The sequence below is a fragment of the Salvelinus alpinus genome, chromosome 17 (genome assembly GCF_045679555.1).
Source record: "Salvelinus alpinus chromosome 17, SLU_Salpinus.1, whole genome shotgun sequence".
Lineage (NCBI taxonomy): Eukaryota > Metazoa > Chordata > Actinopteri > Salmoniformes > Salmonidae > Salvelinus > Salvelinus alpinus.
In genome coordinates, this window is record NC_092102.1 from 21,668,266 (window position 1) to 21,683,265 (window position 15,000).

Genomic DNA, 15,000 nt, shown 5'->3' on the forward strand with positions numbered 1-15,000 from the left:
TAGATGATTTGGATGATTTAGCTATTTGATATTGAATTTTAGGACCCCTTTAGTTATCAAAAAAATATACTGTATTTAAAAATGATTAGATAAATATTGAAATTGGGCTTTACTACTATAGTCCACAGAAATGCTTTGAATAACACATTCATAAATGGCAAAAAAGACAGTCAGAAAATGAATCATAAGGAATAAGGTTTTGACGTGTCTGTCTGATATGTAGGAGATATAAGAAAGCTCAGGAAATATATACAGTCTGTATCTATTTTTAGACACATATTTAACCCCTTATTTTTGTTGGCACAAAAACGACCTCCATACTTCCATTGGTTCGTATGGGTTACCTTCAGACGAGTCCCGTGACACTCTTGGGGGTAGTCGAGCAAAACGGAGAACACCATCGTGTTCGTGAGAGTCGCCTCTTTCCATAATAGTTTGTAGGCCAAACTGTTGGGATGTTACAGACGTTTTCGTGCGATTTTCAGGACTGTCTCATGGTCTGACAAACACAGCTGTAGCTCGGCCACCTCCCACCGCAGATGCGGAAGGTCATCATAGGCAGATGAGTTGGATTGAGATGCAGCCCATGATATCTCCAGCTTAAACTGATGGACTTTGATGGGGATTTTTTTAATGATGTTACTTAGATGAAACAACGAGTGCGTCAATAGACTCTTAAGGATTTTTTAAAAAATAAGGAGGGAGAAAGAGACAAAAAGAGAGAGTTGCCATATGGCTGTATCCCAAATGGCATCCTATTCCCTACATAGTGCACTACTTTTGATGAGGATCTATAGGGTGTCATTAGGGACACATACTGTATGTGGCCTTCTCATGTAGCCTGTCAGCTAGAAGGCATCTCACCCTCCTCGGCCCTCATTGTCCCAACTCCCCAAAGTGAATGACTTCACGCATTACTGAAATGAAGCCCCAGACCTAATGAAGAGAGTAGTTCACAGCAGCACTGGTACCTGTCCTGATCTGACCTGTCCTGATCTGACCTGTCCTGATCTGACCTGTCCTGATCTGACCAGTCCTGATCTGACCTGTCCTGATCTGACCAGTCCTGATCTGACCTGTCCTGATCTGACCTGTCCTGATCTGACCAGTCCTGGGGTGGATGGGATGCTCAAGTCACTCCTAAAATGATCGCCAGAGGAACAGTGAAGGGGATAACGATAGGGGAGCATAAGCTCTGGTGATCATGGCCAGCGTGTGTGTGTGTGTGTGTGTGTGTGTGTGTGTGTGTGTGTGTGTGTGTGTGTGTGTGTGTGTGTGTGTGTGTGTGTGTGTGTGTGTGTGTGTGTGTGTGTGTGTGTGTGTGTGTGTGTGTGTGTGTGTGTGTGTGAGAGAGTGTTAGGGCCCCTGGCTGGCTGGTCTGTATTCACGGAGCATCTGTCTCTCTCTTAAAGCTGCTGACACACTACTCTCTACCTGGTCATCAATAATCAGCCCTGTGAACATCACTCACCGTCACAGCCCTGCCCCTGCCAACACACACACACACGCATGCATGCACATACACACACACGCGCGCACGCATGCACATACACACAGCCTGTCTGGCCATTAACAACTCTCCCACTGATTTTCAGAGGCCCATGATTGACTATTATCATTAGACAAACCCTGACATTTTACCAAACACTGTCTCAAACACTGTCTTAAACACTGTCTCAAACACTGTCTCAAACACTGTCTCAGACACTGTCTGAAACACTGTCTTAAACACTGTCTTAAACACTGTCTCAGACACTGTCTCAAACACTGTCTCAGACACTGTCTCAAACACTGTCTCAAACACTGTCTCAAACACTGTCTCAGACACTGTCTCAAACACTGTCTCAGACACTGTCTCAAACACTGTCTCAAACACTGTCTTAAACACTGTCTCAAACACTGTCTCAAACACTGTCTTAAACACTGTCTCAAACACTGTCTCAAACACTGTCTCAAACACTGTCTCAGACACTGTCTCAAACACTGTCTCAAACACTACACTGTCTTAAACACTGTCTCAAACACTGTCTCAAACACTGTCTTAAACACTGTCTCAAACACTGTCTCAAACACTGTCTCAGACACTGTCTCAAACACTGTCTCAAACACTGTCTCAAACACTGTCTTAAACACTGTCTCAAACACTGTCTCAAACACTGTCTCAGACACGGAGCTGGACAGAAGAATGACACAGGCAGTCCATAACAACACATCTACTACGTGTCTCTAAGCAATTAGTAAACCAGGTTACATCAGAGAGAGCGAGAGAGCGAGAGAGAGAGGGGAGGTGAGAAGGATTTCTGGTGAGTCAGAGACTCTTCCTCCCACACAAAGCCATCAATCAACAGAGCTCTCCCCTGCTCTACGCTGGGCCTGCTCTGCTCTGCTCTGCCTGACTGGGAGGATGTGAGGCCAGGGCTGTGTGCTCTCAGGCTGACTACTGTGGTGCCGGAGGGCTGGGGGAAAGATAACCCCTGACCCCTGTCTACCAGATGGCTCCAGGCAGGGCAGGAACACAGAAACAATAAAAACAATAACAAGATGGTAACAGTTTAGCAACCAGGACATGCCTCAGAGAGCCACTTAGGCTACTTCAATAATAAGGCTAGGAGAGGTCTGAGCATTAAAAACCCAGACGTGAATGTCTGGATATTCTCTATGTGTGTCTGGGGCTCTTAGGGCCGGACCCTTGAGAAGAGCTTGCACCTGGTCATGTATCAGGCTTTGAAAAGGCTTGGAGCACTCAATGACTGCTGTACTCGGAATGTGATAGGTCAGATACTCACACATGGGCTTGAGCTGGCCAATCAGCTCCTCCTTGGTCCACTTGGCCCACTCCTTCTTGTCCGTGTTGATGGAGCACAGGATTGGCCCGCATGGCTTCCCACAATCCTCTATGGCCGGCACATTCAAGTAGTGGACGAGCACGATGTCAGGGTTCTGGAGAAGAGAAAGAGAGAGAGAGAGAGAGAGAGAGAGAGAGAGAGAGAGAGAGAGAGAGAGAGAGAGAGAGAGAGAGAGAGAGAGAGAGAGAGAGAGAGAGAGAGAGAGAGAGAGAGAGAGAGAGAGAGAGAGAGAGAGAGAGAGAGAGAGAGGTTAGTTTAGTCAGCAGACTCTGAAGGTGTTGTGTGGTAACAGTGAGAGAGGCCCAGAGAGAGAGAGAGAGGTTAGTTTAGTCAGCAGACTCTGAAGGTGTTGTGTGGTAACAGTGAGAGAGGCCCAGAGAGAGAGAGAGAGAGAGAGAGAGAGAGAGAGAGAGAGGTTAGTTTAGTCAGGAGACTCTGAAGGTGTTGTGTGGTAACAGTGAGAGAGGCCCAGAGAGAGAGAGAGAGAGAGAGAGAGAGAGAGGTTAGTTTAGTCAGCAGACTCTGAAGGTGTTGTGTGGTAACAGTGAGAGAGGCCCAGAGAGAGAGAGAGAGAGAGAGAGAGAGGTTAGTTTAGTCAGCAGACTCTGAAGGTGTTGTGTGGTAACAGTGAGAGAGGCCCAGAGAGAGAGAGAGAGAGAGAGAGGTTAGTTTAGTCAGCAGACTCTGAAGGTGTTGTGTGGTAACAGTGAGAGAGGCCCAGAGAGGGAAAAGACCCAGCTGGAAGTGTAACACCTAACACTACAGCTGGTGTGTCAGCACACAGACATGCTGCTGGAATAGGTTGTTGTTGGAGAGACTGCATGGTATTTCTCACACAAAGAATGGAGTGAGAGAAACTCAGAGAGAGAGAGAGAGAGAGAGAAGCAAAACAGAAGTGGGTCTCTGAAGAAAAATTTGGAGGGGGGAGTTAAAACCTCTTTGGAAGGGTTGTGTGTGTGTGTTCTCGTGTGTGTGTGTGTGTGTGGTAATTGCCCTACGTGCATGTAACACACTTATGGCATTTTGTGAAGTCCTCCCACATGCCGAGCCAATGCCCTCTATTAACTTGCCTGTGTACCCAGTCAGAATCCACCTATTCACCCCGCTGCAATCCTTACCTCCGTAAATTCCCTAAATTGACAGCTTATGAAAAATAGGTGCTGTTTAAAAGACCGGTTGAGCCGGTGTGAATAACATCAATTGTGATCTGTAATCATGAATAGCTTTGATTACTGTGCAGAGTAAACAGTGGCAGGAGAAACGCTCCCACTCCGCTCCTTAAGACTCCATTCATTACAAACACACAATTGCCAATAACCACAGACACACGCCTTCGTTCATACACTCACACAGAGGCAGAAATATTAGGTACTGCCACAAACACAGGCATGGAAACACACAAAATAAAGAATGCACACACACACACACACACACACACACACACACACACACACACACACACACACACACACACACACACACACACACACACACACACACACACACACACACACACACACACACACACACACACACACACACACACACACACACACAGGGAGAAAAACAAAGACCTTGACGAAGGTCAAAGACACCTTGTGTCTGAGTTTGAAGCTTCATCAGAGTGATGTGGAGAACAAACCATCATGCTGCCTCTTAATTCTAACACCATTAATGTTCATGTCTGGACAAGAGCTTGTCTTTTTGTGGTGATTTGTTCAGGGCTTTGTGCACAGGACCAACCTTGTTCAGGACCAACCTTGTTCAGGACCAACATTGTTCAGGACCAACCTTGTTCAGGACCAACCTTGTTCAGGACCAACCTTGTTCAGGACCAACCTTGTTCAGGACCAACCTTGTTCAGGACCAACATTGTTCAGGACCAACCTTGTTCAGGACCAACCTTGTTCAGGACCAACCTTGTTCAGGACCAACATTGTTCAGGACCAACCTTGTTCAGGACCAACCTTGTTCAGGACCAACCTTGTTCAGGACCAACCTTGTTCAGGACCAACATTGTTCAGGACCAACCTTGTTCAGGACCAACCTTGTTCAGGACCAACCTTAGCATTGGAATCAAATTCAAAACAACTGAAATGTATTCTCTTTAAAAGGGCCGGCGGTTGTGATTACAGAGTTGTTCTCTGATACAGGATGTCTTTGAAGACTGGTCTGGTTTATACTCTCTGTTGTACAGGGAGCTGGATGTTTAGTCCATGTACTGACAGTCTTTGGTCAGTGGTCCTGGCCTCACCCCCCCAGCCCACTACAGCTGGACATTGAGGTGTGTTATCTCCTCTGTGATAAACCTTGTCCCTGTCCTCTGTCATTGAAGTCAACACACTGGGACGGCTGATGTCAGGGCGAGCGAGTGTGTAATGCCCCCAGATGGCATTACCAGCTGTGGTAATCGGCAGGCCATGCCCTCAATCCTTAACTAGCACGAGAGGGGTGAACAAAGGGCCGTAGCACGCACTTACTGTATGAGCACGTTGGAGGAAGCACACAAACACACTGAGAGGAAGGACACACACACACACACACACACACACACACACACACACACACACACACACACACACACACACACACACACACACACACACACACACACACACACACACACACCCAACCCCCCTCCATTCAACACCCACTCACACATAAAGGCACACAGCTGTTCTCTACCTCAGCACACACAGACATATTGCATATTGGCCTCTGCTCTACAATGAAAGGGAACATTTAGCTGGCAGCCTTACTGCTCATCCGAACACTAGTAATCTGTGGAGCCAGCTACAGCTAGCTAGGCTTTAGTATTATAAATCCACAGCGGTGGTTCTGTCTCAAATGGAACACTATTACCTACACAGTGCACTGCTTTTAACCAGGGCCCTGTGGGAAATGGCTGCTTCTGGGATGCGGGCAGTACGTGACATGTGACTGGAGCTTCTCTTCTCAGACTGTCTTTACATTCTGCAGCTCTCGGCCCACTTAGTCCCTCCTCCTCTCCACCACCAAGGAAACAACACAATGAAAATGTAAAGCGTCACATAAATCTATCAGGATGGCCATTTCATTTAATTTCCTGCTGGCTGCTTTTCCTCTGTGTAATTTCACCAGTTTGTATCTCTCCAAAGGAAACTGGGGGAAAAAAGCTGAGGGGGAAACTTTTGCCTGGATAGTATTTTGCAGAGAAAATGAGATCTCATTAACTTATTGATTAATTGTGTAATGCAATCTTTTGGTTGTTTTCCTGCTCGTTCCCCATGCGGGTTTAGGGCCGCTCTCCAACTGTACACTTCCGCAGTGGTGGTGGGGGAGAGTGGGATCTGGTTGCTGGAGTGTGTGTGGAGGTGGAAGGTGTGTGTGTGTTTGCACGCTCGTGTGTGAAGTGGAGTGTGCTACAACTCCAACACACAATCTGTTAGTGTGGGAGGCTCCAAGGTTAAGATGGTGCACATCCAAGTGATAGTCAAGGTAAAAGCCATGTGTACGTATCATGTGTGTGTAGACAGTGTTGTTGTGTTAGTTTATTGCCTAGTCTAGTGCATATCCCCATAGCAGATGGATGGATGTTGCTGAGTTAATTACCTATGGAGTCTAAGGGAGGCAGTCACAGGGGAGGAAGGCCTACTGAGGGGGTGGTGAACATGTGCGCGCGCACACACACACACTTTACATTTTAGTCATTTAGCAGATGCTCTTATCCAGAGCGACTTACAGGAGCAATTAGGGTTATGTGCCTTGCTCAAGGGCACATCGGCAAATTTATTTTCACCTAATTGGCTCAGGGAGTCGAACCAGCGACCTTTCTGTTACTGGCCCAATGCTCTTAACCGCTAGGCTACCTGCCTCCCACACTACCGTAAGACCAGGGCGCAGTCGTAGCCAGGCAACAGGTTTCTTTGGCACCCACACATATGGAAGGCAATGTTCCTACGCTCAGCTCAGCTCTCAGCCTCAGCGACACCACCTTGCCCTGCAGCCAGTCCACACCACAGTGCTATAAAGCAGAGCTCAGGCAGGTTGCCACGGCTACAGCCAGGAAGAGACAGGCTGTGTCCCAAAATCACCCTATTCTTTTTGTAGTGCACTAGCAGGCCCCATAGGTGTGGCACACTATGTAGGTAACAGGGTTCCATTTGGGACACAGTCATAGCCTCATTACCAGGGTTACAGCTACAGAGTCGGACTATGCTCCTACCAGGACAGGCCATGTAGACTCAGGGCTCTCAACAGGCTCTGGCAGACACATACAGAAACCACAGTACTTGTCCAATGGTGGAAACTAGACACAGTCATGTAATCTGTAACAGGGCCTGTAAGCCCTGGTGACCCCTGTCACAGCCCGTCGCCCTCTCCTCTCCTTGCCGCTCCGCTTCTCTCCATGTAGCCGTCACCACCAACACGGTAGCGTGCCTCATTAAGGGGAGAGAGGAGAGGGGAGAAGAGAGGAGAAAGGAGAGGAGAGGGGGGCTGGGAGAAAGGATCTCCAAGCCCAGCGCTTCCTGGCACAACATTACTGTAGCAGATAGGCCTCTCTCTCTTACAATGAGCTGCGTAGCACAGGAGCGATAAGAACAGCCATTAACATCAAAGGATCGTAGTTAAGAAGAGGAGGCTTGGTGGGACGTGGAGGAGCTGAGGACTGATGGGGGAAACCTAGTGAGCAGCAAGATAAAGCAGCCATTCGCTCGGAGTGGAACGGCTTCAAAGAGAGGCTAGCAGCAAGCAGACAGATACACAGAGAGAGAGGGAAGACAGGTTCTCAGAGAGAGAGGGAAGACAGATACACAGAGAGAGAGGGAAGACAGGTACACAGAGAGAGAGGGAAGACAGGTACACAGAGAGAGAGGGAAGACAGGTACACAGAGAAAGAGGGAAGACAGGTACACAGAGAGAGAGGGAAGACAGGTACACAGAGAGAGAGGGAAGACAGGTACACAGAGAAAGAGGGAAGACAGGTACACAGAGAGAGAGGGAAGACAGGTACACAGAGCGAGAGGGAAGACAGGTACACAGAGAGAGAGGGAAGACAGGTACACAGAGAGAGAGGGAAGACAGGTACACAGAGAGAGAGGGAAGACAGGTACACAGAGAGAGAGGGAAGACAGGTACACAGAGAAAGAGGGAAGACAGGTTCTCAGAGAGATGGAAGACAGATACACAGATAGAGAGGGAAGACAGGTACACAGAGAGAGAGGGAAGACAGGTACACAGAGAGAGAGGGAAGACAGGTACACAGAGAGAGAGGGAAGACAGGTACACAGAGAGAGAGGGAAGACAGGTACACAGAGAGAGAGGGAAGACAGGTACACAGAGAGAGAGGGAAGACAGGTACACAGAGAGAGAGGGAAGACAGATACACAGAGAGAGAGGGAAGACAGGTACACAGAGAGAGAGGGAAGACAGGTACACAGAGAGAGAGGGAAGACAGGTACACAGAGAAAGAGGGAAGACAGATACACAGAGAGAGAGGGAAGACAGGTACACAGAGAGAGAGGGAAGACAGGTTCTCAGAGAGAGAGGGAAGACAGGTACACAGAGAGAGGGGGAAGACAGGTTCTCAGAGAAGAAGTCAGGGGAAAAACCCCATTCCTCAGCGGAGGAGGAAGCGAGGATGGAGGAAATAGACTAGGGAGAAGAGACAGCTTCAGAGATGTGTGGCTATTATGTGTGGGATGTGTGGGAATTTAACTAGCGGTAGTGGTACAGGGAGACCCATTTCAATGCAGAATATGAAGGAAACTGGAACTCTCGATAGTGTTGTCGCAAACGCTCAACGTCAACGCCACACTTTGTTTTGAGGATGTGAACATGCATGGGGGATGTATACAGATATTAGTGTGTGCATTCACGTGTGAGAAAAATCATTTGGAAGTATCTGTTTATGTGATATCCAGACATGCTTCTATAAAATCGACAGTATTTTTGTATGCAAATGTTATATGCATGACAGTAAATCAACGGGCCGACCACACCCTGTATGCTGGACTGTGTCTGTGTGAGTTACTATCGGTGTGTGAGTGCTTCTGTTTAGCACCCTGCACTTAAACCTGGGCTGTGTTTATTACCATGTGTTTAGCAGTTGAAAGTGTGTGCATGCTGGTTTGTGTGAGTGTGTGTGTGTGAACCGGTGGGTGTGAGCGTGTAGTTTGTGTGCAGTGTGTGTGTGTGTGGCTGGGTGTGAGAGGTGATTACGGCCATGCTCTGTGGGCTGTGCTGGGGCAGTTGCCCTGGTGGTGGCATGGTGATGAATGGCATGGTGTGGATGTTATTAAGCAGCCTCCTGGCCCCTGGCACTGGGGTTGAGCTCTTAAATGCACCACTCCTCTGTTTACCTCCCTCCCTCTCTCTCTACCTCCCTCCCTGCCTCCCTCTCTCTGCCTCCCTCTCTCTCTGCCTCCCTCCCTGCCTCCCTCTCTCTGCCTCCCTCTCTGCCTCCCTCTCGTCCTCCCTCCCTGCCTCCCTCTCTGCCTCCCTCTCTCTCTGCCTCCCTCCCTGCCTCCCTCTCTCTGCCTCCCTCTCTGCCTCCCTCTCGTCCTCCCTCCCTGCCTCCCTCTCTCTCTGCCTCCCTCCCTGCCTCCCTCTCTCTGCCTCCCTCTCGTCCTCCCTCCCTGCCTCCCTCTCTGCCTCCCTCTCTCTCTGCCTCCCTCCCTGCCTCCCTCTCTCTGCCTCCCTCTCTCTCTGCCTGCCTGCCTCCCTCCCTGCCTCCCTCTCTCTGCCTCCCTCTCGTCCTCCCTCTCTGCCTCCCTCCCTGGCTCCCTCTCTCCCTCTGCTGCTAATTTCAAGGTCAACTGGCTCTGAGGTGCAGTAAGTTTACCGCCACAGCTCCACAGGCACAAGACTTCTTCTTCTCCTTTTGTTTTGGAAGGTTACGCCGCTCTCTCACCACCAAAGGGTGTGTTTGAGAGTGTGGGGGTGGCTGCTAATGTTGCTGCTGCATGTACACACTCAGACACACGCACACACACCCGAACCTAGGATCCTAAGCACACACACACACACACACACACACACACACACACACACACACACACACACACACACACACACACACACACACACACACACACACACACACACACACACACACACACACACACACACACACACACACACACACACACACACACACACACACACACACACACACACACACACAAGCAGATACACAGACACTCGCAGAACAGCATACAACGGCAAACAACACTCCGCATCAAACACCCCTAAAACAGAGTAAACACCCCGCAGCCAGCTCCTGTCGAGGTGGTGGAGGAGTCCCCTTGTTGAACCCGTCATCCCTCTCTGGCTCCTCTCTCAAAAAGCCTTTGTTAAATGCTCTCAGTATAGACACTCTAATTGGGTGGCTGGTGTCAACGCTCTGCCTTCCGCTCCCTCCCTCCCCCCCTTCCATCTCTCTCCTTCCACCGCTCCTCTGCCATGGCGCCCGGGGTGGGTACCAATACAAGGGCACGTGCCGGTTTCGAGGGGACTCTTGCGGTGAATTGGCCAGTTCGGCCATGTCCACCCAGATCTGTATGAGGAAGGCATGGTAGGAGGCTCAGCAGTGGGGAGGGTGGGGGACAGGGGGGGCTCCTAAGGGCCCTCCCCCTGTAAGGCACTCCAGGGGTATACATGGGAGCGTATGGATGTATGGATGTTTGATGGAAGGTGGTGTGGAATACTCCTGCATTTGACGTGTGCCCTTGAAATCTCTCCCTGTTCTCTATCACATAATGGTCGATCTAGAAGGCAGCACTGTGTTGTATCTATATGGAGCTCTCCTCCCCTCTAATAAAGACCTGTGTTGTATCTATATGGAGTTCTCCTCCCCTCTAATAAAGACCTGTGTTGTATCTATATGGAGCTCTCCTCCCCTCTAATAAAGACCTGTGTTGTATCTATATGGAGCTCTCCTCCCCTCTAATAAAGACCTGTGTTGTATCTATATGGAGTTCTCCTCCCCTCTAATAAAGACCTGTGTTGTATCTATATGGAGTTCTCCTCCCCTCTAATAAAGACCTGTGTTGTATCTATATGGAGTTCTCCTCCCCTCTAATAAAGACCTGTGTTGTATCTATATGGAGCTCTCCTCCCCTCTAATAAAGATCTGTGTTGTATCTATATGGAGCTCTCCTCCCCTCTAATAAAGACCTGTGTTGTATCTATATGGAGTTCTCCTCCCCTCTAATAAAGATCTGTGTTGTATCTATATGGAGTTCTCCTTCCCTCTAATAAAGACCTGTGTTGTATCTATATGGAGTTCTCCTCCCCTCTAATAAAGATCTGTGTTGTATCTATATGGAGCTCTCCTCCCCTCTAATAAAGATCTGTGTTGTATCTATATGGAGCTCTCCTCCCCTCTAATAAAGACCTGTGTTGTATCTATATGGAGCTCTCCTCCCCTCTAATAAAGACCTGTGTTGTATCTATATGGAGCTCTCCTCCCCTCTAATAAAGACCTGTGTTGTATCTATATGGAGTTCTCCTTCCCTCTAATAAAGACCTGTGTTGTATCTATATGGAGTTCTCCTCCCCTCTAATAAAGATCTGTGTTGTATCTATATGGAGCTCTCCTCCCCTCTAATAAAGACCTGTGTTGTATCTATATGGAGCTCTCCTCCCCTCTAATAAAGATCTGTGTTGTATCTATATGGAGCTCTCCTCCCCTCTAATAAAGACCTGTGTTGTATCTATATGGAGCTCTCCTCCCCTCTAATAAAGATCTGTGTTGTATCTATATGGAGCTCTCCTCCCCTCTAATAAAGATCTGTGTTGTATCTATATGGAGATCTCCTCCCCTCTAATAAAGATCTGTGTTGTATCTATATGGAGATCTCCTCCCCTCTAATAAAGACCTGTGTTGTATCTATATGGAGCTCTCCTCCCCTCTAATAAAGACCTGTGTTGTATCTATATGGAGTTCTCCTCCCCTCTAATAAATATCTGTGTTGTATCTATATGGAGCTCTCCTCCCCTCTAATAAAGACCTGTGTTGTATCTATATGGAGCTCTCCTCCCCTCTAATAAAGACCTGTGTTGTATCTATATGGAGCTCTCCTCCCCTCTAATAAAGACCTGTGTTGTATCTATATGGAGTTCTCCTCCCCTCTAATAAAGACCTGTGTTGTATCTATATGGAGTTCTCCTCCCCTCTAATAAATATCTGTGTTGTATCTATATGGAGCTCTCCTCCCCTCTAATAAAGACCTGTGTTGTATCTATATGGAGTTCTCCTCCCCTCTAATAAAGACCTGTGTTGTATCTATATGGAGTTCTCCTCCCCTCTAATAAAGTCCTGTGTTGTATCTATATGGAGCTCTCCTCCCCTCTAATAAAGACCTGTGTTGTATCTATATGGAGCTCTCCTCCCCTCTAATAAAGATCTGTGTTGTATCTATATGGAGCTCACCTCCCCTCTAATAAAGATCTGTGTTGTATCTATATGGAGATCTCCTCCCCTCTAATAAAGATCTGTGTTGTATCTATATGGAGTTCTCCTCCCCTCTAATAAAGACCTGTGTTGTATCTATATGGAGCTCTCCTCCCCTCTAATAAAGATCTGTGTTGTATCTATATGGAGCTCTCCTCCCCTCTAATAAAGATCTGTGTTGTATCTATATGGAGTTCTCCTCCCCTCTAATAAAGATCTGTGTTGTATCTATATGGAGCTCTCCTTCCCTCTAATAAAGACCTGTGTTGTATCTATATGGAGTTCTCCTCCCCTCTAATAAAGATCTGTGTTGTATCTATATGGAGCTCTCCTCCCCTCTAATAAAGACCTGTGTTGTATCTATATGGAGCTCTCCTCCCCTCTAATAAAGATCTGTGTTGTATCTATATGGAGCTCTCCTCCCCTCTAATAAAGACCTGTGTTGTATCTATATGGAGCTCTCCTCCCCTCTAATAAAGATCTGTGTTGTATCTATATGGAGCTCTCCTCCCCTCTAATAAAGATCTGTGTTGTATCTATATGGAGATCTCCTCCCCTCTAATAAAGATCTGTGTTGTATCTATATGGAGATCTCCTCCCCTCTAATAAAGACCTGTGTTGTATCTATATGGAGCTCTCCTCCCCTCTAATAAAGACCTGTGTTGTATCTATATGGAGTTCTCCTCCCCTCTAATAAATATCTGTGTTGTATCTATATGGAGCTCTCCTCCCCTCTAATAAAGACCTGTGTTGTATCTATATGGAGCTCTCCTCCCCTCTAATAAAGACCTGTGTTGTATCTATATGGAGCTCTCCTCCCCTCTAATAAAGACCTGTGTTGTATCTATATGGAGTTCTCCTCCCCTCTAATAAAGACCTGTGTTGTATCTATATGGAGTTCTCCTCCCCTCTAATAAATATCTGTGTTGTATCTATATGGAGCTCTCCTCCCCTCTAATAAAGACCTGTGTTGTATCTATATGGAGTTCTCCTCCCCTCTAATAAAGACCTGTGTTGTATCTATATGGAGTTCTCCTCCCCTCTAATAAAGTCCTGTGTTGTATCTATATGGAGCTCTCCTCCCCTCTAATAAAGACCTGTGTTGTATCTATATGGAGCTCTCCTCCCCTCTAATAAAGATCTGTGTTGTATCTATATGGAGCTCTCCTCCCCTCTAATAAAGATCTGTGTTGTATCTATATGGAGCTCTCCTCCCCTCTAATAAAGATCTGTGTTGTATCTATATGGAGCTCTCCTCCCCTCTAATAAAGATCTGTGTTGTATCTATATGGAGCTCACCTCCCCTCTAATAAAGATCTGTGTTGTATCTATATGGAGATCTCCTCCCCTCTAATAAAGATCTGTGTTGTATCTATATGGAGTTCTCCTCCCCTCTAATAAAGACCTGTGTTGTATCTATATGGAGCTCTCCTCCCCTCTAATAAAGATCTGTGTTGTATCTATATGGAGCTCTCCTCCCCTCTAATAAAGATCTGTGTTGTATCTATATGGAGTTCTCCTCCCCTCTAATAAAGATCTGTGTTGTATCTATATGGAGCTCTCCTCCCCTCTAATAAAGACGTGTGTTGTATCTATATGGAGCTCTCCTCCCCTCTAATAAAGATCTGTGTTGTATCTATATGGAGCTCTCCTCCCCTCTAATAAAGACGTGTGTTGTATCTATATGGAGTTCTCCTCCCCTCTAATAAAGACCTGTGTTGTATCTATATGGAGCTCTCCTCCCCTCTAATAAAGACCTGTGTTGTATCTATATGGAGCTCTCCTCCCCTCTAATAAAGACCTGTGTTGTATCTATATGGAGCTCTCCTCCCCTCTAATAAAGACCTGTGTTGTATCTATATGGAGTTCTCCTCCCCTCTAATAAAGATCTGTGTTGTATCTATATGGAGCTCTCCTTCCCTCTAATAAAGATCTGTGTTGTATCTATATGGAGTTCTCCTCCCCTCTAATAAAGACCTGTGTTGTATCTATATGGAGCTCTCCTCCCCTCTAATAAAGACCTGTGTTGTATCTATATGGAGCTCTCCTCCCCTCTAATAAAGATCTGTGTTGTATCTATATGGAGCTCTCCTCCCCTCTAATAAAGATCTGTGTTGTATCTATATGTTCTCCTCCCCTCTAATAAAGACCTGTGTTGTATCTATATGGAGCTCTCCTCCCCTCTAATAAAGATCTGTGTTGTATCTATATGGAGCTCTCCTCCCCTCTAATAAAGATCTGTGTTGTATCTATATGGAGTTCTCCTCCCCTCTAATAAAGATCTGTGTTGTATCTATATGGAGCTCTCCTCCCCTCTAATAAAGATCTGTGTTGTATCTATATGGAGCTCTCCTCCCCTCTAATAAAGACCTGTGTTGTATCTATATGGAGTTCTCCTCCCCTCTAATAAAGACCTGTGTTGTATCTATATGGAGCTCTCCTCCCCTCTAATAAAGATCTGTGTTGTATCTATATGGAGCTCTCCTCCCCTCTAATAAAGACCTGTGTTGTATCTATATGGAGTTCTCCTCCCCTCTAATAAAGATCTGTGTTGTATCTATATGGAGTTCTCCTTCCCTCTAATAAAGACCTGTGTTGTATCTATATGGAGTTCTCCTCCCCTCTAATAAAGATCTGTGTTGTATCTATATGGAGCTCTCCTCCCCTCTAATAAAGACCTGTGTTGTATCTATATGGAGTTCTCCTCCCCTCTAATAA

The 15,000-nt window shown here is 47.0% G+C and overlaps 1 protein-coding gene across 9 annotated transcripts in view; it reads right to left on the reverse strand.

Moving 5' to 3' along the window:
• LOC139542501 (calmodulin-binding transcription activator 1-like) overlaps positions 1-15,000 on the reverse strand; it is a 505,455-nt gene that overhangs the window by 66,823 nt on the left and 423,632 nt on the right. For all 9 annotated transcript variants that reach the window (XM_071347989.1, XM_071347995.1, XM_071347990.1 and 6 more), the window contains one exon: positions 2,787-2,940. In XM_071347989.1, the coding sequence (XP_071204090.1) occupies positions 2,787-2,940 (154 nt within the window). The remainder of the gene's footprint in view (positions 1-2,786; positions 2,941-15,000) is intronic.